The sequence below is a fragment of the Microcebus murinus genome, chromosome 16 (assembly GCF_040939455.1).
Source record: "Microcebus murinus isolate Inina chromosome 16, M.murinus_Inina_mat1.0, whole genome shotgun sequence".
In the NCBI taxonomy this organism is placed as follows: domain Eukaryota; kingdom Metazoa; phylum Chordata; class Mammalia; order Primates; family Cheirogaleidae; genus Microcebus; species Microcebus murinus.
In genome coordinates, this window is record NC_134119.1 from 29,191,944 (window position 1) to 29,213,315 (window position 21,372).

Consider the following 21,372-nt stretch of genomic DNA (forward strand, 5'->3'; position numbering starts at 1 on the left):
GTTCAGAGATCATCAATTACGAGTTTGACACCAAGGACCTGGTGTGCCTGGGCTTGAGCACCATCGTTGGTGTCTGGTACCTGCTGAGGAAGGTAAGTAACCAGGTCCTGGGCAGAAGGGGAGGCTGGAGTGACAGGGGAGGGTCGGGGCACAGCAAGCTGGTCTTACTCCTGTCTTTCCCCAGCACTGGATTGCCAACAACCTTTTTGGCCTGGCCTTCTCACTTAACGGGGTAGAGCTCCTGCACCTGAACAATGTCAGCACTGGCTGCATCCTGCTGGGTGGACTCTTCATCTATGATGTCTTCTGGGTGAGTCAGACAGGGAGCCCCAGCATGTCCAACTTTGGGGCCCCCTCACCTTCCTACTCCCCTGCCTCTGTGGCCTAAGTGACATTAGTATGATGGAGAGCATCTACCTTGGAGTGGAAGTCAGGATCCCAGAGCAGGTCCCCTCTGGGCCCATCTGTGAAATGGAGCCAGAGAGAACAGATTACACCTCTTTCTAAAAGCACATTCTGTGTGCATTGCCTTCCGAACACCCTCACGTCTTCCTCATGGTGGCCCTAGCAGGGATATTACTTAATCCCATGTCTCCTCAGCAAGCAAGTCGAGATTTGGAGTTGAGACTCAGAGAAGTCCAGGCAGGGTAATAGAATGCTAATGAATGGGCCCAGCAAGGGCACCGACCGAGGAGGAAGAGGCTGGCTGTGCTCTGGCTGCACACCAGGCCTGGGCTGGGGAACCTGTCATACTCACACATAAGAGGCATTGCAGAGGGATCAAGGTCAGCCTGACTCGGCCCCTGTTCCCTGATCCCAAGCAGCTTCTTTTCTTCTTGAGTAGGTGGTGCTGGAAGACTTTATCACTTGGGAGGGACAGAACCCTGAACAAACATAGGCTGCCTGGCTTAGGCCATTGGAAGTCCTTTCTATACTCTGAATTTCCCCTTTGTTGCCCAGAACCAATATGAGTGCTCACCTCACCTCAACTTTAGATCTGCACTGGAGCCCCTCGCAGTTCCCTACCCTTCTCCCCACAGATCTCAGGCAGCTGCACATCTAGAAGCCCAGGGACAGCCATTCTCTCCCATCCACCCCCTCACTTCCCTCCAAACTCCTCTCCTCCTTCTAGGTATTTGGCACCAATGTGATGGTGACAGTGGCCAAGTCCTTTGAGGCACCAATAAAATGTAAGTGACCACCCCCACCACGGGGAACCCCTCTGCCCACCCCAGCTAGCCCATGCCCTCGCAGTCCCTCTTTTGGTCATTGCCTCTCCCTTATCTCCTTCCCACATACCTCTTCTCCAAGCTTTCCTGTGTCCCTCCAGCCTGGCGTCCTTCTCAGTGATTCATCTGGCTGTTTTCACAAGCAGCCACTCCCTGCCTAGGCCCTGGCCTCTGGCCCCTTGGTCACAGTGCAGCATGGTGTGAGATGAGCTAGAATGGGAGCAAGCATGGAGGGGAGGTGTTTAACCCAGCCCAAGTGGGACACTCAGGGACCTCTGTGTTGAGACCTGAAGCTTCCCTACCTGGGATCCCCTCAGCACCTGGCTATCAGGTGCTGTCTGTCTATCTTACACCTCTCACACTGCCTTGGTTTTGTTCTTTAGTGCATCTGTTTATTGTTCAGAAAATCCAACTACAGGTTGAGCATCTCTAATCCAAAAATCTGAAATCCAAAATTTTTTTTTTTTTTTTTTTTGAGACAGAGTCTCACTTTGTTGCCCAGGCTACAGTGAGTGCCGTGGCATCAGCCTAGCTCACAGCAACCTCAAACTCCTGGGCTCAAGTGATCCTTCTGCCTCAGCCTCCCGAGTAGCTGGGACTACAGGCATGCGCCACCATGCCCGGCTAATTTTTTTGTATATATATTAGTTGGCCAATTAATTTCTTTCTATTTATAGTAGAGACGGGGTCTCGCTCTTGCTCAGGTTGGTTTCGAACTCCTGAACTCAAACGATCCGCCCGCCTCGGCCTCCCAGAGAGCTAGGATTACAGGCGTGAGCCACCGCGCCCGGCTGAAATCCAAAATTTTTTGAGCATCAACATGACACAAGTGGAAAATTCCACACATAAGTACTTAACACAAACTTTATTTCATGCACAAAATTATTTAAAATATTGTATAGAGCTGGGCTTGGTGGTGCACACCTGTAGTAACAGCTGCTTGGGAGGCTGAGGTGGGAGGATCACTTGAGCCCAGGAGTTCAAGGCTGCAGTGAGCTACAATCATGCCACTGCACTCCAGCCTGAGCAAAGGAGCAAGACCCTGTCTCTTAAAAAATAAATAAATAGGCCGGGCGCGATAGCTCACGCCTGTGATCCTAGCTCTCTGGGAGGCCGAGGCGGGCGGATTGCTCGAGGTCAGGAGTTCGAAACCAGCCTGAGCAAGAGCTAGACCCCGTCTCTACTATAAATAGAAAGAAATTAATTGGCCAACTAATATATATATACAAAAAATTAGCCGGGCATGGTGGCGAATGCCTGTAGTCCCAGCTACTTGGGAGGCTGAGGCAGGAGGATTGCTTGAGCCAGGAGTTTGAGGTTGCTGTGAGCTAGGCTGACGCCACGGCACTCACTGTAGCCTGGGCAACAAAGTGAGACTCTGTCTCAAAATAAATAAATAAATAAGGCCAGGCACAGTGGCTCACGCCTGTAATCCTAACATTCTGGGAAGCCGGGGTGGGTGGATCACTCAAAGGTCAGGAGTTCGAAACCAGCCTGAGCAAGAGCGAGACCCTGTCTCTGCTAAAAACAGAAAGAAATTAATTGGCCAACTAAAAATACATAGAAAAAATTAGCCGGGCATGGTGGCGCGTGCCTGTAGTCCCAGCTACCAGGGAGGCTGAGGCAGGAGGATTGCTTGAGCCCAGGAATTTGAGGTTGCTGTGAGCTAGGCTGACACCACTGCACTCTAGCCTGGGAGACAGAGTGAGACTCTGTTTAAAAATAAATAAATAAATGAAACAAATAAATAAAAAATATAATGTGCAAAATTACTTTCAGGCTATGTGTATAAGGTATATATAAAACATAAATGAATTTCCTGTTTAGATTTGGGTCTCATCCCCAAGATATCTCATTATCTATATGCAAATATTTCAAAATCCAAAAAAATCCGAAACATTTCTGGGCCCAAGCATTTCAGGTAAGGGATACTCAGCTTGTATAAGAAGCATTGTCAAGGGAAATTTTGTTATCTTACACTATAACAAGCCCAGGGTAGAAGGCTGAGGCTGGGTTAATGACCCTCAGTGATGCCATTCAAGAGCCAAGATCACTTCAGACCTCCCGTCCCACCATTCTCAGCATCTCCACCTGTCCCTTAGCTCATTACTTCATGGTCCCAAGACGGCTGCCACAGTCCCTAGCATTGACTCCTCGCACAGCCATGTCCAGAGACAGAAAAGGAAAACTGTCTTTTTCATCAGGGATATTTTTCCCCAAATCCCTTGTACAGTTTTCCTCATATTTTATTGGCCAAATTGGGTCACAGTCCAAACCATTCATTAGTAAGGGGGATGGGAGGAGCATGATTAGCTTAAAAGTCCAAGCCTTAGACTAGTCAAGAAGCACTACATGGGATCACAAGGCTCAAAAAGGGGGACAAAATCATTCGGGCATGACAAGAAAAAGAGGAAGACGCATTCAGCAGTGCACGAGTGCCATGGAAGCACTGGCTGGAGGCAGGCGGCAGTCAGTGGGAGGTCCTCTTAGGGAATCAAGAAGTACCTGTCTTTCTCATGGATTCATTCTCTGCCACTGCAGACAGGTTTTCTTCGTGTACTGGGGAGGGTTTCCTGGCCACAAACTGTTCCTGAATTCTGTGGTCCCAGCTCAGTGAGCCTGAAGGAAAACAAGTTTCTCCCAGCTTTGGACTGAATAACCTACAGGGCCTGGCTTGGCCGAGAGCCAGATATTCCCCCAGGGGAGATGGAGGATCGTGATGGACAGGCTAGGGTCACGGCCCTCTCCAGTGCCTCGGGGCAGAGCGTTTGAATTGGCAGGCCCTCAGAGCCAAGTGTATAAGGGGAGGGCAGTTCTCCAGAGCAAGGGAACAGATGCTGGGCAAGCCAGAACAACAGTTACTCCCCATGTGCTTTGATGGATGAGCCCAGGGGGTGTGGGAGCACCGAGAACCCAGCCAAGGTGTCAGGAAAAGCTTTTCTGGGTCATGAAGGATGAATACGCATTTGCCAAGCATGCAGGGGCAGTATGTGTGTTTGAAAGAGAATGCACAGCTTCAGCAGAAGGCTGGAGGCAGGAAAGTGCATGGAGGGCCCTAGGAGCAGAGAATCAGGGATGGAATGTGGCCAAGTTCAGGGGACCAGCAACTAAGTTCTGGGGGAATGAGCTGGAAAGAGGTGGGCAGAGGCCAGAATTGGGGAAGCCAAGGATGCCATGCCAGGGAGCTTAGACACTGCCCGATAGGCAGTGGATGAACAGGGAAATGACACCATCATATTTGGTTTTTGATGCTTGGGGTCTGGTGTTCTGGGTTGAAGAGAAGACTCATTGCCTTCCACTGCTAGGACTAGAGTTCAGAGGCAGAAAAACAGAATAGTTAAGTGCACCTAGGCTGAAATCAGGCTGCCTGGGCTTGAATCTCAGCTCTGCCACCTGCTAACTGTGTTGCCATGGGGAGGAGACTTAACCTCTCTGAGCTCTGGTTTCCACATCTGTAAAATGGAGACAGTAGTCTCTGCCATTCAGAGTTGAATGGTACCAGGGTTGAGAGGATTGAATGAAGAAATCCGTAAATCACTGTGTATTGCCCACTCAAGGCAGGAAGAAGCAGGCAGGACAAGGACATCTATACATTTATTAGAGAAGCAGAAGTTTACCCCGAACCCCTATTGTACCTCTGTGTACATACTGTTAGCCAGAGTCATATGACCACCCCTGGCTGCAAGGGAAGTCAGGAATTCAGGGGACAGGATTGTCCTGATTGACTTAGTCTGACGCCATACTTGATATATCACCTGGGAAGGCTGCCCCGCACAAAGTCAGGACTGGGTTAGTAAGGAAGGCCTGGGGGAGTAGTTAATTTGTGCGGATCATCTAATCCTCACCAGTACCCCGTGGGATCGATCCAGCAGGATTTGTGAGTGGGGGGCTTTAAGCAAGAAATTTGCAGATATGTGGCCTTTTCTCCCTCAGCAGATACAGAAGGAGCCATAGGCCAGGCACACCCTGCTTCACAGTAAGAGCCACCATCTGTCCATACCCCTGTTGCAGTGGAACACCTTTTATTTTATTTTATTTTATTTTATTTTTTGAGTCAGAGTCTTACTGTGCTGCCCAGGCTAGAGTGCCATGGCATCAGCCTAGCTCACAGCAACCTCAAACTCCTGGGCTCAAGTGATCCTCTTGCCTCAGCCTCCTGAGTAGCTGGGACTACAGGCATGCGCCACCAGGCCCGGCTAATTTTTTCTATATATTTTTAGTTGGCCAATTAATTTCTTTCTATTTATAGCAGAGACAGGGTCTCACTCTTGCTCAGGCTGGTTTCAAACTCCTGACCTTGAGCAATGCTCCCACCTCAGCCTCCCAGAATGCTAGGATTATAGGCGTGAGCCACCACGCCCGGCCCTGGAACACCCTTTTTTTTTTTTTTTAATTTTTTTTTTCTATTTTTAGTTGGCCAATTAATTTTTTTTTTTAGTAGAGTCGGGGTCTCGCTCTTGCTCAGGCTGGTCTCGAACTGCTGAGCTCAAACGATCCACCCACCTCAGCCTCCCAGAGTGCTTACCATTACAGGCGTGAGCCACCGCACTTGGCCTGGAACACCTTTTAGATGTCAGCACTGTGTGGCTCTTTTCTTTCATATACTGGGCTTTAGCGTTAATCCCATTTAACCAAAGGGTTCTCTGCCTAGAAAACGGCATTGGAATTGTACAGTATGTGAGTTACAGCTCAGTAAAGGCATTAAACCTCCAGCCTAGATGACCCCAGATTCCTCCCCACTTAAGCAGCTGTGATTCCAGATGAAGACATTGCCCTTCAGCATCCTCTCACCTCCCCATCCCCGTCCCCCACCCAGAAATGCAAATGTATGAGTTTCATACAACAGGGGTGCAGGTCTAGGAGTCAGAGTAAGCGGGGCTGGGCTCCAGCCAGCTCCTCACGTCCCTGCCTCCCCCTGCAGTGGTGTTTCCCCAGGATCTGCTGGAGAAGGGCCTTGAAGCAGACAACTTTGCCATGCTGGGACTCGGGGATATCGTCATTCCAGGTGAGCTTGCTGGGGTGGGGGCCATTGTGTGAGGGTGGAGAGGGTATTCCCTGGAGCGTGGGGGATTACTGCAAAACAGCCAGCCTTACCAGCTAGGAAAGGAAAAGGGAAAGAGAAAGAGTCAGGCTGGGTAATGCCAAACCCCCCCACCCCTGGGTCAGGCCAGGATTTGGTGAAGGATTCCACATCAACACACAGTTATGCAGTGCCAGTCACTCCCAGCCCCAGGCTGGGCCTTGGTCAGACAGCAGTGAGCAAGACTGTCCTCATGGAGCTTCTCATCTAGGTAAGCAGACATTATTAAAGAACCACAAGGTAAAATTGGACAATGACAGACTGAAGTACACTCTGTGAAAAAGCACATTCCAAGACTTTCTTAAAGGAGTCCACCCCTCTCCCATACACCCACACGCATAGCCCTTCCCAGAGTTTGCAGGTATTACAGATGTGCTGGAACGGCCATAGCCCCCTGGCTGCTCCTCCCTGTGCTGAGAAAACACGGTATGTGGGCACATGGCTCCTGTGTCTGTAGTCTCTGCAAAGGAACATGTGTGTGACACCTGCTTGTCTGCACAAGCTGGCCTTTGAGGTCCTAGATCTACATGTGAGTGCTAGCTGGTATGCCTGTGGATATGGGCACAGGGGCCCCACCCACAGTCCCAAGCTTGGGCATACATCCCACAAACCCACAGCCTTGCCTCGCCTTGGGGCACCAGCTGCTCAAACTACCACTCGAGACCAAGGACAAAGCTCTGCTGTCACTCGGAGGGCAGCTGAAGTGGCCGCCGTATGTCTGCAGAGCTAGGCTGAGTGATGGGACAGTTGACACGCAGAGGGCATCCTTGTTTTGCTAGTCTCAGAGTCAGAGGGTTAGAAGCTTGCTTAAAAGAATATTTGGAGCAAATTAAAAGCCAACTTATTTTCCATTGTAGGACATAATAGCGATTCTTATAACCTATGATGATACTTTGGTCTTGTGACACACGTGGAGGTGATGCAGAAGTTTTCCCTGTTTAACTGGTGAGGAAACTGAGGCTCAGAAATGAAGGAACTATAGAAATTCACATACTAGTAAGCAACAGGGTCAGGACACAGACCACATTTGTCTGACTACACAAAAGGTTACACTGTCAGACAGCCCTTGTAACAGTAACAATAAGATAACCATGGTCACGAACCTGTTGTGTGCCAAGCATTGTGCTGGGTGTTTTTTATAGGTTATCTTTACTACTCCTGGCAGCCCAGTGAGGTGGAGGAGTATTTCTATTTTACATATGAGGAAACTGAGGTTCAGAATGATGGTTCAGCTTGCCTAAGGCCATGGGGGATGGGGAGATGAGCTCGAACCCAAGAGTTTTCATAATTAGCAGCGCTATGAGCCAGCAAGACTCCTTTCCCCAGGAGAAGGCAGCTCGGGCAGAAAAAATTGAGTCCCGTAAAGCATCTGGCTGGGTCTCCAGGGGATGGTCCCACACGGGCACCCACACACACTTCTGGGTGTGCTTGTCACTCGTAACTTCTGGGCTTAGGCATGCACCACACATCTGTGCATATCTGTCCCTCCCCTCCCCTGTCCTGTCTCTGTATATATCCTCAGATCTTCCAGCAGTCACAGTTAACGTAGGTTGAGCTCGTCCTCCCCGACTCTTGGTGGAGCATTGGTTGAGCATTGCTCCTGGCAGGGCTCAGACCCCTGGATTAGTTGGAGAACAGTTGTGGAATTCAGCCACCAGGTGGCACTGAGTCCCCTGCTTTGTTTCCAGAAAGGCGATGTTTTGTCTGCTTTCTCTGTCCCCTATTCACAGTCTTCATTGAGAACTAACTCATTTCCCTCTTTAAAATGAATCCTGTGTTGCCAGGCCGTGCTGCCTCTCAGCACAGAATGTTTCAGTTCTTGAGAGCCTTCCCTCAACTAGATGAGACCAAGCCCTGCCCTGTATGAGCCCAGAGAGCAGTGAGGGAGATGGACATGTAAACACACGCAGGCTGGACTGGCTGGCTGTGTCCGGGGGATGCTTAGGCCTCTGGGTGTCTCCCTGGTTTGAGAGTGCAGTGGGCAAACAGAGGTAACTGTCCCCTGCAGAGCTCCTGATGGTCCGCTCCTTGCTCCTACTGCTTCCCCTCCAGCCAGCAGCTGCCACAGGGTCTTTTTCAAAACCTATTTAGGTGGTTCTCCCACTTAAAACTCTTCCAGTGTGTCCTCTTACTGGGATAAAGACCCACCTCCTCCCATGGCCCTTGGGGCCCTGCATGGCTGGTCTATCCCTCATCTACTCTGGGTTGCCACCCTACTGGCCCCTCAGTCCCTGCCGTAACCCTGAGCCTTCTTTCCTCAGGACCTCTGCATATGCTGTACCCTCTTCCTGGCAGGTGTCACTTCAAAGAAGCCCTCCTTCCCCTCCACCACCCCTATCATCACCAACCGAGTCTAGGTCTCATTCCTGACATACATTTTTGCGACACAGGAAGCCCCCATTCACAGTTATAATCTTAACCGTGGTGTGTTGCTATTTGAGGTATGTCACCACATGGCTGCCCCCACCCTCTTGGCTGAGGGCTGTGAGTGCAGTGAGATTGTTCACGCTGCAGTCCCTGGTACTCAACAGGCACTCAGTAGACAGTGTGGTGCTGTGAAGTGCTGGGTTACAGTAATCCCAGGCCAGAGCAAAATCCTGGGATCTTCTCATTGTTCCAGGTAGAGAAATGGGATTTCTGCTGGCACTTGGCAGTGCTGGCCACACCCTTGGCCCCCGTGATTGTTCCGTGACTGGGACACCCTAGTTGGGGACCAGGACAAGGTCTCTTGTTAGTCTACTGTCCTACTCCTTCCCTGCCACTCTCTAACCCTGGTTTTCTCCCTGCAGGGATCTTCATTGCCTTGCTGCTGCGTTTTGACATCAGGTAAGTGAGGGCCCACCCTGGGCTGGGGGGTCTCCAGGGATTCTCCAGTGGCTTTCAGGAGCCCAGAGGAGGTACCTCAGGGGACCAGACCCTCCACCCAACAGCAACCAGAGCCATTCTGATCTTATCTGCATTTAGCATTTTGAAGTTCTAAGTGTTCAAAGAGCCTGTGGTCAAGATGTTTTAAAAGTTAAGAATCACAAGCCAGAGATTTAAACTCAGAAGTTCCTGGTGATACTTTGTGACCCTGCCAGGTGGTGTGGCCTTGGCAGGTGGCCTGACCTTTCTGGGCCTCAGGGTTTCTCATCCTTATGTTCGTGGTAAACAAGAGTTCCTGCCTCAGGATTATCATGAAAGTCTGGAGGGAGAGTGCTGAGCACAGGGTGACCTCAGTAGCTCTGTGCAAATCCAGCTGCAGTCATCATTGTCATCATCATCATTTTTTATCAGCCTCAGGTCAGGTCACCGTGGCCCAGCTGCTCTAGCTGTTCCCTGCCCTCTCCTTACTCAGACTTTTTTCAGTCTGTTGTAGAAAATGAGCACAGAGGAGAAAACGGGGGGGGGGGGGGGGGGGGGCAACTTGGGTCACCACTTAAAACACAAGAAAGGTCATATCTGAGTGAATGCACCTGGGCGTCTGGGCCTGCCGCCAGTAGGTGGCGCCAGTAACTGCTCTGTCATTTTATGCTCAGTCATCCCAGCCAGGACTCCTGTATGTGCTTGATTTGGTGGTGGTTTGTGAACTTTTCTTAATCTCCTCATGCCCCATAATTGCAAAAACACTAATAACGGTAACAGTGGTAATGAGAAACTCGGTACCAAAATCATTGAAATCCAATTCTCATGTGAAACTTAATTTCCCCAGTTGCATACATCTGAGTTATCTGTGTAGTGCCACCTCAGACTTCATGACACATGGGCTTACAGACACCTATGGAGGGGACCTGGCCAGTTTGCGAGCAGAGGCATGTCTGTGCCAGCTGTCTCTACTGCTGGCTGTTCAGAGGTAATAACAAAGTGAAACCCACAAGAATACCCCAGGCTGTTTGCCTGGACACAGATTCAGCTGCTGGCTCCCTCGGAGGCAGAATCGGATTCCTGGCCTGGCTCACAGGATAAGCAAGCTCCTCAGAGCTGATTCCAGAAGTGGTGCGACGTTCCCAAAGGGAGTCACTGGTACCCCAACAGTTCTCACAACAGTACGGCTGCCAGTGTACTTGCAGCTCAGATGCACCCAGGTTAAGGGGAGAAGGGGATCAAAGGTACTCATTCCTTCCACAAATGTTAATTGAATTCATGGTACTGGCTGGGCACCGTTCCAGGTGCTGGGGACACACAGAGGTTATGGAACTGGCATTGTAAAGGGAAGTCACATAATGGCAATGCCAGGTTGCATGCAGTTCATCTATTCTGAAGCTAATCTTGGATGAATCATTTCCAGGAAGCCACTGGCATTTTATTCATGTAGCCAGTGTCTATTTAGTGCCCACAAATAGGTTACTGAACTATTACATCCACTGCCCTTAAAAGTAATTACTTACCTTTGCAGTTTCTGTATTTGTGTTTCTCAAAGTATGATCTACCTATATCTGATTCACCTTAGTTATTTTTTCAGAATGCAGATTCCTGGGCCTTGCCCCAGACCTATTAGATCAGACTCCTGAGTGGACCTAGAACCCTGCCTTTTTTTTTTTTTTTTTTTTTTTTTACAAGGTTCCCAGATGATTTTTATGCTGGCTAAAGTCTTATAGCCACTGTTCTAGGTTACGGCATTTGATATTCACAATCACCAGGGAGATGGGCTCCTCATCTTCCCATTTCGCAGATGAATAAGCCAAGACTGAGAGAAGAAGAGTGACTTGACCAAAGACATGGCTGGGGGCTGTACCAGACTGCATGCCTGTCTCTAGACCCCCAGCCCAGAGCTCTGTCACCCCCACAACCTCCAGGGTCTTCCCCAGATCCCTCCTCAGAAGGGATATTACCGCTCCAGTCCCTATATCTAACCTTCCTTCGCTTTCTTCTCACACCTCCCCTGAAGCTTGAAGAAGAATACCCACACCTACTTCTACACCAGCTTTGCAGCCTACATCTTCGGCCTGGGCCTTACCATCTTCATCATGCATATCTTCAAGCATGCCCAGGTGAGCAGGGCTGTACTCAGAGTGTCAGGAATGTGTCACTGCAAATAAGAGGGACTTACAGAGGACTTATCTGTCACATATACCAGCAGTCCAGAGGCAGGTGCTCCCCAGTGGTGTTAGAGCAGTCCTGTCTGTGATTCTCTTGGCCCTTTTTCTTGCTGTTGCAGGCTGGCCGCCACTGCTCCAGGCAGCACGTGCATGTTAGTAGCAAGAAGAAGGGAGGAGAATATAGCAGCCATGCCTGCTGCCTTCATCAGGAAGCAGAATCTGTCCCAGAACCCTGTCTGCACCTCACAGGCCAGATGAGTGGCCCAGGACCACCCCGGTCACTATAGAGTCTAGGAAAGGGGATTTGGCTTCTTAACCTCAGTAGTGGGGGGCAGACAGAAGAACAGGATTGGGTGGGTGTTGGGTGTTTCAGCCCAGCACCCACCCACCAGAGGACTGATTAGGTGTTGGGCCTCACCACCCCCTATTCCCAAGGAGGCCAGGCTCTGCCTCCTTCTCCCACCAAGATGGGTACTGGGTACGGAGCCGGCACAGAGCGAGCCAGCATCGCGTGCGGGCTGGGAACAGTCATCGTGGCCTGGAGAGCGGGAGGCTGGGGAAGGCCCGCCGTGAGTCCACGCTCCATCCACTAACTGTGGGGCTCTAGGTGGGTTGCTGGAGTTAGGCTTAGTTTTCCTCGTTGGTTAATAAAATCAGAAAATGGAGATAAATAACGGCCACCTTGGGGTTACTTGAGAATGAAGCAAGTTCATGTAAGTGCAGCTCTCAGGACCACACCGGGCCTGCTGGGTGTGAGTTGTTGCTCTTCCTCTCCCCCTTCCCCAGGGCCCAGGCACTGTGCTGACTCTCTTGCACATTAACCCACTGAGTCCTTACAGCACTGCTCCTCATGGAGGTACTAGTGCAGTATTACTCTTATTTTACGCTAGTGTTCTTATTGTACAGAAGAGCCATAAATCGAGAAACAAAAAACCAATGGGGAGCTACCTCTCTCTTGCTTCTATTCCACATGGCCTCAGGGGCAGTGCAAGCTGAGAGAGACATGAACTTGGCAAGGGTGTGACAGAGAGTGATTGGACCTGGATTGGAGCTCTAGCGTAGAGGTCTTTGGAGATCTCTGCTCCAGCGTTCAACCCCGTGTTAAAGTCCAAGCCTGGAGCCAATTCCCCCAGTGGCCACCAGGTGGCAGGCTTGCCTTCTCCTGGCCAGACTGAGAAGAGACTGCCATTCAGAGCTCTCTCATGCAGGGAGACTGGCAAGACAGGTGGTCCCCTCCTTTGTGGGGAAATTGTAGCCCTGAGAGAACAGGAGAATCCTTGGTCACACCGCAAGTCAGGCTGGGCCCCAGGCCTGTGCTATAACCCAGTACCAGCCTAGCCCTTCTCCCCAGTCATCCAAGTGGGCATCTATCTGAAAATTTTTCGGAAGGGGATCCAGGACCGGAGGGAAACCTGTTCCTTGGGGTCTCCCATGATTTCCAAGACACAGGCAGTCCCAGTGCCAGCATTGCCCCAGGTAAGGGGCCTCTGCCCATGTGGCCTTTGACTCATTTAACCTCTGTCAGAAACCTACTCCAAGCCAGAAAGCTAGCAGCCTGCTTATTAAATTAAGGCCCTTAGAGATTGTCAGGTTCGTGATGTCCCCATTTTACAGAGGGAGCAGGCAAGCCCAGAGAGGGAAGTAATTTAGCTGTGGTCACACAGTAAGGCCAAGTCTGGGTGGAAAGCCAGGAATCCTGACCCCAGCTCACTGCCCCTAGCTACCTCCCAGATTCTCCTTAGCACTGACTTTCTTTGGAGAGATTTCTTGGTGTCTTAAGAAGAAAGCAGAGTCTAGGCTGGTATTCCTTTGATGATAACCAACTTGCTGCCTTCCAAAGGAGCTCCTCAATCCAGCTCTCAAGTGAGGGAGGCCTTAAAGGAAGAATTGAGTTTCTACTCACCCTCCCCTGGAAGCCCTGTGATTTTCCCAATCTGGCTTTGGGGAAGAGAATGGGCTTAGAGGCAGGGAACTGGGTGCAAATCCTGACCATGTGATTTTGGACAGGGCCTTCTCCCTCCTTTGGCACTTTGTCTCCTCATCTATAAAATGCATATGGGGACATCTACTTTTCAGAAATTAAATTGTAATACATTTGTGTTTACTTCATTTTCTATTTCATTAATTTCTGCTTTACTTTTATTATTTTCTTTCTACTTTTTGGATATTTGTTCTTTTTCTAGCTTTTTTTCATTAAGTTTTTTACTTTTAAATATAGATACATTGTAGTTGTATATATTTATAGGATATACGTGATGTTTTGATAGATGCATACAAGGTATATTAATCAAATCAGGGCACTTGGGGTGTCCATGGCCTCAGGCATTTGCCATTTCTTTTAGTTATTTTAAAGTATATCCTAACATATTATTGATTACTGTCACTTTGTTGTACTGTCTTTTTCTAGTTTCTTGATTTATAAACTTAGATTATTTATTTCAATTCTTTACTGTTCTCTAATAGATTCACTTTAGGGTTATAAGTTTTCCTCTCAGTACTGCTTTGGCTGCCACTCACAAATTTTGATGTGGACCTTAGTTGTGATTTTTTTAGTCTTGGCCCAAAGCCTAGCTCATAGCAAAGACCTGATGCAGTGGGAGAAACACAGCTGCTCGGGTTCAAATCCCAGCTCAGCCACTAGCATACCTTGTGTGACCATGGGGCCAAATCATTTCTCCAGCCATCCCCCCCTTTTTTTTTTGAGACTTGCTTTTATTAAGAGTCTCACTCTTGGCCAGGCTAGAGTGCAGTGGCATGGTCAAAACTCACTGCAGCCTCAAACTCCTGGGCTCAAGTGATCCTCCTGCCTCAGACTCCTGAGTAGCTGGGATTATAGGCACCCACCACCACACCCAGCTAACATTTCCCCTCTCTGAACCTCAGTAACATCATCTATAAAACCCAGAACCTAATACTTAGGATATTATTAGAGTCATACATAATATATATAAAGTGGTGTGGATCAAAGCCTACCCATGGCAGGTGCCAGGAAATGATCTGAAGGTCATGCTTGGGGCACAGAAGGATGATTCCTTTGTGGCCAAGAGCTAGGTTTTCATTAAGAATGAAGTCTCCTGGCCGGGCGCGGTGGCTCACGCCTGTAATCCTAGCACTCTGGGAGGCTGAGGCGGGCAGATTGCTCAAGGTCAGGAGTTCGAAACCACCCTGAGCAAGAGCGAGACCCCGTCTCTACTATAAATAGAAAGAAATTAATTGGCCAACTAATATATATAGAAAAAATTAGCCGGGCATGGTGGCGCATGCCTGTAGTCCCAGCTACTCGGGAGGCTGAGGCAGGAGGATTGCTTGAGCCCAGGAGTTTGAGGTTGCTGTGAGCTAGGATGATGCCATGGCACTCACTCTAGCCTGGGCAACAAAGTGAGACTCTGTCTCAAAAAAAAAAAAAATGAAGTCTCCTTACCCTCGCCCCCATTCATTTCCAAGATACCCTTTTAACTTTGTGAGTACCCATGCAGGAGCCATTCGCTTAGTATTTACCAGCCCTCTCCTGAGTGCTGGGCATACAGTAGTGAGCAAGACATCCGTGGCCCCTGCCCTCCAGTCCATAGTGAGCAAGGAGCATCCCAGGCAGCAGAAACTACACGTGCAAAGGTCCTGTGGCTGGAGGTGCAGGCTATTGGGACAGGTTGGGTGAGGTTGGAGAAGGAAGATGGGGTTCATGTCTCACAGGTCCTTCAATGCTTGGGAGCACTGGAGGCTTTCGAGAGTTGAACAGTGGAGTGATGTACAACTTTCAAATGCTGAAAACAAAAGAATGGCTTTAGGGTCTAGCGTACCTGGGGTCCAATCCTCAGTTTAACATTTAGACCTCTGAGGCCTGGGCTGTCCCTTCTCTTCCGGAAGCATTAGTCTTCCTCCCCTACAACAGGAGGACAGTCACAGGGGATGTGGAGATGGGCTGCAGTACTCCTGGGAGGGCCGAGCTCAGTGCCTGCACAATAGGTGCTCCGTGAACAGAGGCTCTTCATATAATTGTCCTTTTCTCCGAACCCATCTTTACCAGGAGTCTCAGCACAGACTGTGCGCAGGACCCCTTGGGTGTGGATCCTTGTGGATCCTTGTGGAGCCAGTGACCCTACTGTATACAGCACATGTTCCCTGCATAGCAGCAGCCGTGTCATTATCTCATTATATTAATAGCTTCTCCTGGAGCATTTGCTAAAATTCAGACTTCAGCCTCAGACCTTGGGAAGCAGGGTCTTTGGAAATAGGACCAACCCAAGAGTTTGTACTTTTTGTTTTTCTTTCTTTTTTAGGCAGGGTCTTGCTCTGTCGCCGAGGCTGGAGTATGGCTAGGACTACAGATGTGCACCATGGTGCCTGGCTAATTTTTTTATTTTTTGTAGAGATGAAATCTTACTATATTACCCAGGCTGATCTCAAACTCCTGGGCTCAAGTGATCCTCCCACCTCGGTTTCTCAAAGTGCTGGGATTTACAGACATGAGCCACCACACTGGCCAGGAGGTTGCATTTTGAACCTAGTGTCCCAGGTGATTTAGGCGCTACCTGCCAGACTCCTGGGAAGTCTTAAAGCCCTGCACACTCGAGTTCCTTTGTGTTTCTTACATTCTGTCCCAGGGAGCAGCCCAGCCCTGGGTTCAGACCTAGTCATTGACTTGCCCTGTGTACCTGGGCCAGTCACTGTCCCTCAGTCCAGCCTAGGAGAGGGTTGGGGGTGCTGGGAATGGCCCTGCACAGGTTCCCTGGCCAGCATTGCCTTACCAGCCTGTATCCTCTCACAGCCTGCCCTCCTGTACCTGGTCCCTGCCTGCGTCGGTTTTCCCGTCCTGGTGGCGCTGGCCAAGGGAGAAGTGACAGAGATGTTCAGGTAAGCCAGGGTCGGGGACAGACGTTCACATGGGTGCAGGTGTGCCTGTGGGCAGCCAGTGGCGCCGGGGGTGTTTGTACACGTCTCCAGGGGAACGTTGTTCCTGCCACCAGTTCCAGCCCTCACCCTTCCCGCCAGCACGTGGGCGTCTCACCTGTGGGGGCAGCGGTGGGAACCTTTCCCTGGGCCAGGATAGGGAGGGCAAGGCCTAGGGACCCTCTGAGAAGCCCCCACATCCAGATGCCAGCTGGATCCTAAGAACAGAGTGGCTGGTGTGGATTTCTCTCTGGGCGGCCCACTGTCAGGAGCCTTGGATTTCCAACCTGGCTCTGCTACCAGGTGACTTCAGGCATGTCTTTCCCCTCCCCTGGCTTCAGTTTTCACATGAAAGTGATAGAAAGGTGGAAAGTACCCTGAGCGGAAGTCATGTGTCCGTCCCTGTTCAGCTGCCTCTGTGGCTGTGACCCACAGCTTTCTCTCCAACTCAGTTTGTGTCTCACTCGCACACGTACCCCTTTCCCAGGGCCATATCCACACCTGCCACGCCCTACGCACAGCCCCACCCAAACCCCAAGGCCTGCGTGACTCCAGCAGGTGTCTGCCCCCCAGCACCACCGACCCTGCCTGCCAGGGACCTAGAAATAGCTGCCAGCTGTGATTAACGCTGCCCACTCGGGGGCCTTCCACCCAGCTCCACCTGCCTGCCCTCCAAGTTGTCCCTCGAGCGCCTGCCAAGGCCTCCTGTGCACCTGGCTGCCCGCAGGGGAGCCTGTGACTCACTCCTCCCCCGTACCTACCTCTGCTCTCCCTGTCCTGCCTAGAATCCCCAGCTCCCAGCCTGCCTGCCCATACCTCCTGGCCTGGCAAAGCCCTGTGGTTTCTGAGGCAAGCAGGGGCAGCGGGGTGAACTTGGGGCCAAATTTGGGGGAACTCTGGAAGCAGGCATGGCATCTATCCCTGAGCTCAGCACTTACCCCTGCCCTCCCTCTGACCCTAATCCAGCCTCAGGTCCCCTGCCCCGCCACACCAGGGGTAGCCAGCACAATTTAGTCCTGTTGTGTCTTGACTGGACGAAGCTCTGAACACCCCAGCCTGGGCAGAGAGTGCCCTCCCTTTACCTGGCTGGTGCTACATGTTCTGCCCCACAGGCACCCTGTCCCGCTTTCTACCCTCTGCCACCCCTACCTTGGAGGCTCTTAGATTGAGGTGAAAAGTAAGTGGTCTCTCTCTTCTCTTTCTATCCGTCTCTCTCCCGATTCTCCACCTTACCTTTTGTTTTACTCTTCCCTTTTATTCACACTCCCTCCTTTTTAATTCATTTATTTATTTTTAAATAGGCAGCACATTCACAAGGTTCCAAATTGCACAGCTCTGAGAGGGAGAATGTTCTCATGCCCGATGCCCCTCTCGGAGGCCGGCTCTGTTACACCGACGTCCAGAGACACCTGGGCACCGAGATGCAAGCGTGCGTGTGCAGACTCTCGCAGACACGGTGGCATTCGCAGAGCATTCTGCACCTTGGGTTTTTCTCACGATGCTGTGTCTTAGAGAGATTTTCACAGCAGCACATACACATTTAGAGCACCCTTGTTCTTTTGCACAACTGCATGATGTGCCTTCGTCTGGGTGCATCTTTTCCTTTCTACTTTCTAAGTCATACCGGCTTCTTTCCACAAAGTCTGGAAGTGCAGAGATAGATAAAAATAAGACAGTTCTGCTCCTTGCTCCTCGGAAAGGAAGTCTCTGTCCTCCCTCAGTCTTTCTCTCTCCATCTCTCTTTCTGTCTCTTCTCTGTCTCACACAGCTACGAGTCCTCGGCGGAAATCCTGCCTCATACCCCGAGGCTCACCCACTTCCCCACAGTCTCGGGCTCCCCCGCCAGCCTGGCCGACTCCATGCAGCAGAAGCTAGCCGGCCCTCGCCGCCGGCGCCCGCTGAATCCCAGCACCATGTAATGCCCGGCGGGTGCCCACCTGCCCGCTCCCCCTTCTGCCCCGGGCCCAAGGTAGGGCAGACACCACAGCTCCGTGCGCAGGGCAGGGAGCACTGCCAGGGCAGGCACGGGAGGCAGCTCCTGCACAGCCACCAGCATGCCTGCCCCCAGCCACGGGGCCGGGGAGCCGGGCACCCCAGAGGCCCAGTGCCCTCACCAATAAGGTGGGGCTCACAGGAGCGCGCAGATGTAAACGGCCCTTGTCCTACCGTAGTAGACCCTGTTACTATTCACTGCATATATGTGTATGTGTGTGTATATATATAACCTTGGGCAAGTCACTTTCTTCTTTCGGAGCCTTTCTTCTGTAAGCGGGCACACTCCTGCCTCACGGGGGTGATCCGGTGAGGAAATGTGTGTATTGTCTTTGGCATGAACTGCTTGCTCAGTAAGTGAAGCCTATAGTAAAAGCTAAGCCAGGGTGTCTGTCTTCAAAGCGGCACCTTGCCACTTGCCAGTAGAGCAGTCTCCTCCACACCCTCTGGGACTGAGCTGTTTGACGCCTGCCACGTGTCCTGGGAGGCAGCCCACCTCCCATAGCCTCGTCCTGGCCCCCCTCTTTCCCCTCTCCAGCAGAAGGTTCAAGAAGGTTAAAGTTGGACCACACAAGTCCAGGCCTCGCCTCTCTTCCACTGGCCGCTGCCTCGCTGCCTCTTGCACCGCTGGGCACAGAGAAGGCAGAGCAGCTGTCTGAGGAGGGCTCGCCTCGGGGCCCGGCCCAGCACTGGAAGAGGCTGGGCAGTGGACGCAGGGCTGACGTTCTTCTTGTGCCCAGGGCATTGCCTGGGGCGCCAGGTGGGGACAACAAAAGATTCTGCTCTCCCCTTCCTCTAAATGCATTTTTATTGTTTTATTTTTTGGTCAGTTATGAGGACTCAAATTCTAAGGATCCAGCGGCAGCGACAGACTCCGGGCCGGAGAAGAAGGATAAATGATATGGCTGGCGTCTGACCCTCCGAGGGCCAGACCAGACCGGCGGGGGATGGCCCCACATGGGTGTGCACGAGCAGAAGGCACAGGAGGTCAAGGGCAGTGCCAGGACAGGGGTGGGGGCAGCAGGATCCCTCCAGCAGGGCCTCTTTGGCCTCTGTTTCCCTCTCCCCCTCCTGGCCTTCCTCTGCTTCTCCCCTTCCCCTACAGGCAAAGGAAACCCCAGCTTCCCCCACTATCCAGGAGCCAGGTGGGAAAAGTGGGTGTGATTTTTAGATTTTTGTATTGTGGACTGACTTTGCCGCACATTAAAAATTCATCCCATGGCCAAGGCGGGCCACTGTGCTTCTGGAAGGGTTCACTGCATAAGCTCCCTGTGTCTTGTACTGGGTTTACTAGGTCTCACCTGCCCATCTAGAAACTTCTCTGCAAGCCCCTTCCTGGGTGCCCACCCCAGTGCCTGACCAGCTCAGCACCCCACGAACACCCTCTAGCCAGCAGAGGGGGCCCACGAGCCCTTCTTTCTCCCCAGCCATTGGGTTTACTTTACCACCTTCCTCCTTGCACTTAGGGATAGTGCGGGTACAGGTGCTCACTGAGTCCCCCACTCACCTTGACAAGAGGTGGGGAGGGTACCACCCACCAGCCTCCCTGGTCCAAATGTCCACATGACCTCAGCTGGATAGGGCCTGGTTTCTAGGGTACCCTAAAGATCAAGGCCCCATCTCTCCCATTCTGCTCATTCCTAGGGTTCTTCCTAAAATGACTACTATGGGGCTAGTCACAACACAAGGACCAGGGCCCCTAGAGAGGCTGGTGCAGGGAGGAATTGGGCCCAGTGATTGTGAGAGGCCATCTGTGTCTAAGAGCTGGAAATCCTGGGGACAGGGTTTCCCTAAAATGTGCTGAAGACAGCAGCCCTGGCCTGCGGGAGACACTTCCAGTGAATCAGGCAAGGAGTAGCCACAGCCCTCATCCACCTGCCTGGTATGGGGTCGCTGGGTGGGGAAACTGAGACAGGAGTGGGTGGCCGTTGGCCTGAGATCCAGGCCTCCAGCTCCCAGCCCAGGGCTCTCCCTTGCCCAAACTTCCCATTCAAAGGCTGAAAATAACAGTGGCTTCCAAACAGTTTGGAAGTGGTCAAAGGACGGCATGACCAAAGAGAGACTAGAGCATCACTGTGATATCTCACTAGGCATTGACATGTATCAAGCATCTCCATACGGATTTCACTCAGCTCTCACAGTCTTAGGTTGTAGCTGTATTATCAGATCCATTGTGAAAGGAGGCAGCTTGCCCGTGGACATCTATTTGACCTCGAACAATCCAAATCAAATTCCAAGTTCCTAAGGATTGGGCCACTCCTCTCCAGAACCCCAGGACCCAGTCACTGTGGCTGGTGTGCTGGGCTCCTGTGAGTCAGCCACCCAACTTTTCTGGGCCCAGGACTCTATGGAAATGAAAGGTAGAAAATCTCAAAAGGCCTGGGGGTCCCTTTCAGGGTCTTCTCGGATCTCCGCCGCCTCCAGAGGGAGGCCGTGTGGTCCTGAACAAGGCCTCTCTGAGAGCGGCAGAGGGGCAGGCAGCCCAGGCACACAACGTGGTCGGCTCTGCGGCCCAGGGCCCACAAAGCCCTCATTGAGTCACTGCCTGCCCCCGGCGGAGGCTGAGGTGGCAGTGGCGCCGGGCGCTTGCCACCTAATGACCGTCCTGGCCCGGCCAGATGTTCCACAGACCTCTGCAGCGGCCGACCAGGGCCCGCCCGGCCAGCCAGCACCGCAGAGGCCACTCTAATTCCAATTAACCAGCTTCAGCTGAGCAAACAGCGGGCAGCGGTGGCCCAGCCCGGGCGGTAGGCCCGGCCCGCAGAGCCTCCGAGTCTAGACTCCAGATGTGAACCGCCACCGCCAGAGTCCCATGGAAAAATGGCACCAGGCCGGCAGGGATTGGGCCTGCACACTGGGGGGATGGGGGGCGTGGTTGGGCAGGGCCCCGGGTGGGCCTGGTGCCAGTCTCACCTTGGAGTGGGGGCAGATTCTTGGGAAACTGCTCTAGAGCCCCAAAGTCCTGCCCCTGATTTGTTAGGTGTCCTCTGTGCCTCGGTCTCCCCCAACTGCAATATGTAGGAGAGGGCTCCTATGCCAACAGCCCAGGTACACACTCTTTTCATTGTATTTAACAATTTAACATGTGACTAGCCGTGTGCTTGCACAGTTGACTCGAACAAAGCAGAGGGTGGGGGACACTGACAAACCCCTCCCCATACACAGT

General features: G+C 51.8%; 1 protein-coding gene across 1 annotated transcript in view; it reads left to right on the plus strand.

Annotated features, from left to right (window-relative positions):
• HM13 (histocompatibility minor 13) overlaps positions 1-19,432 on the plus strand; it is a 42,481-nt gene extending 23,049 nt beyond the window's left edge. Inside the window, exons 5-12 of the mRNA XM_012755065.2 lie at positions 7-92; positions 185-310; positions 1,133-1,190; positions 6,151-6,234; positions 9,099-9,135; positions 11,177-11,279; positions 16,093-16,178; positions 19,037-19,432. Coding sequence (XP_012610519.1) covers positions 7-92; positions 185-310; positions 1,133-1,190; positions 6,151-6,234; positions 9,099-9,135; positions 11,177-11,279; positions 16,093-16,178; positions 19,037-19,106 — 650 coding nt within the window. The 3' untranslated portion in view covers positions 19,107-19,432. The remainder of the gene's footprint in view (positions 1-6; positions 93-184; positions 311-1,132; positions 1,191-6,150; positions 6,235-9,098; positions 9,136-11,176; positions 11,280-16,092; positions 16,179-19,036) is intronic.
• The last annotated feature ends 1,940 nt before the right edge of the window (positions 19,433-21,372 follow it).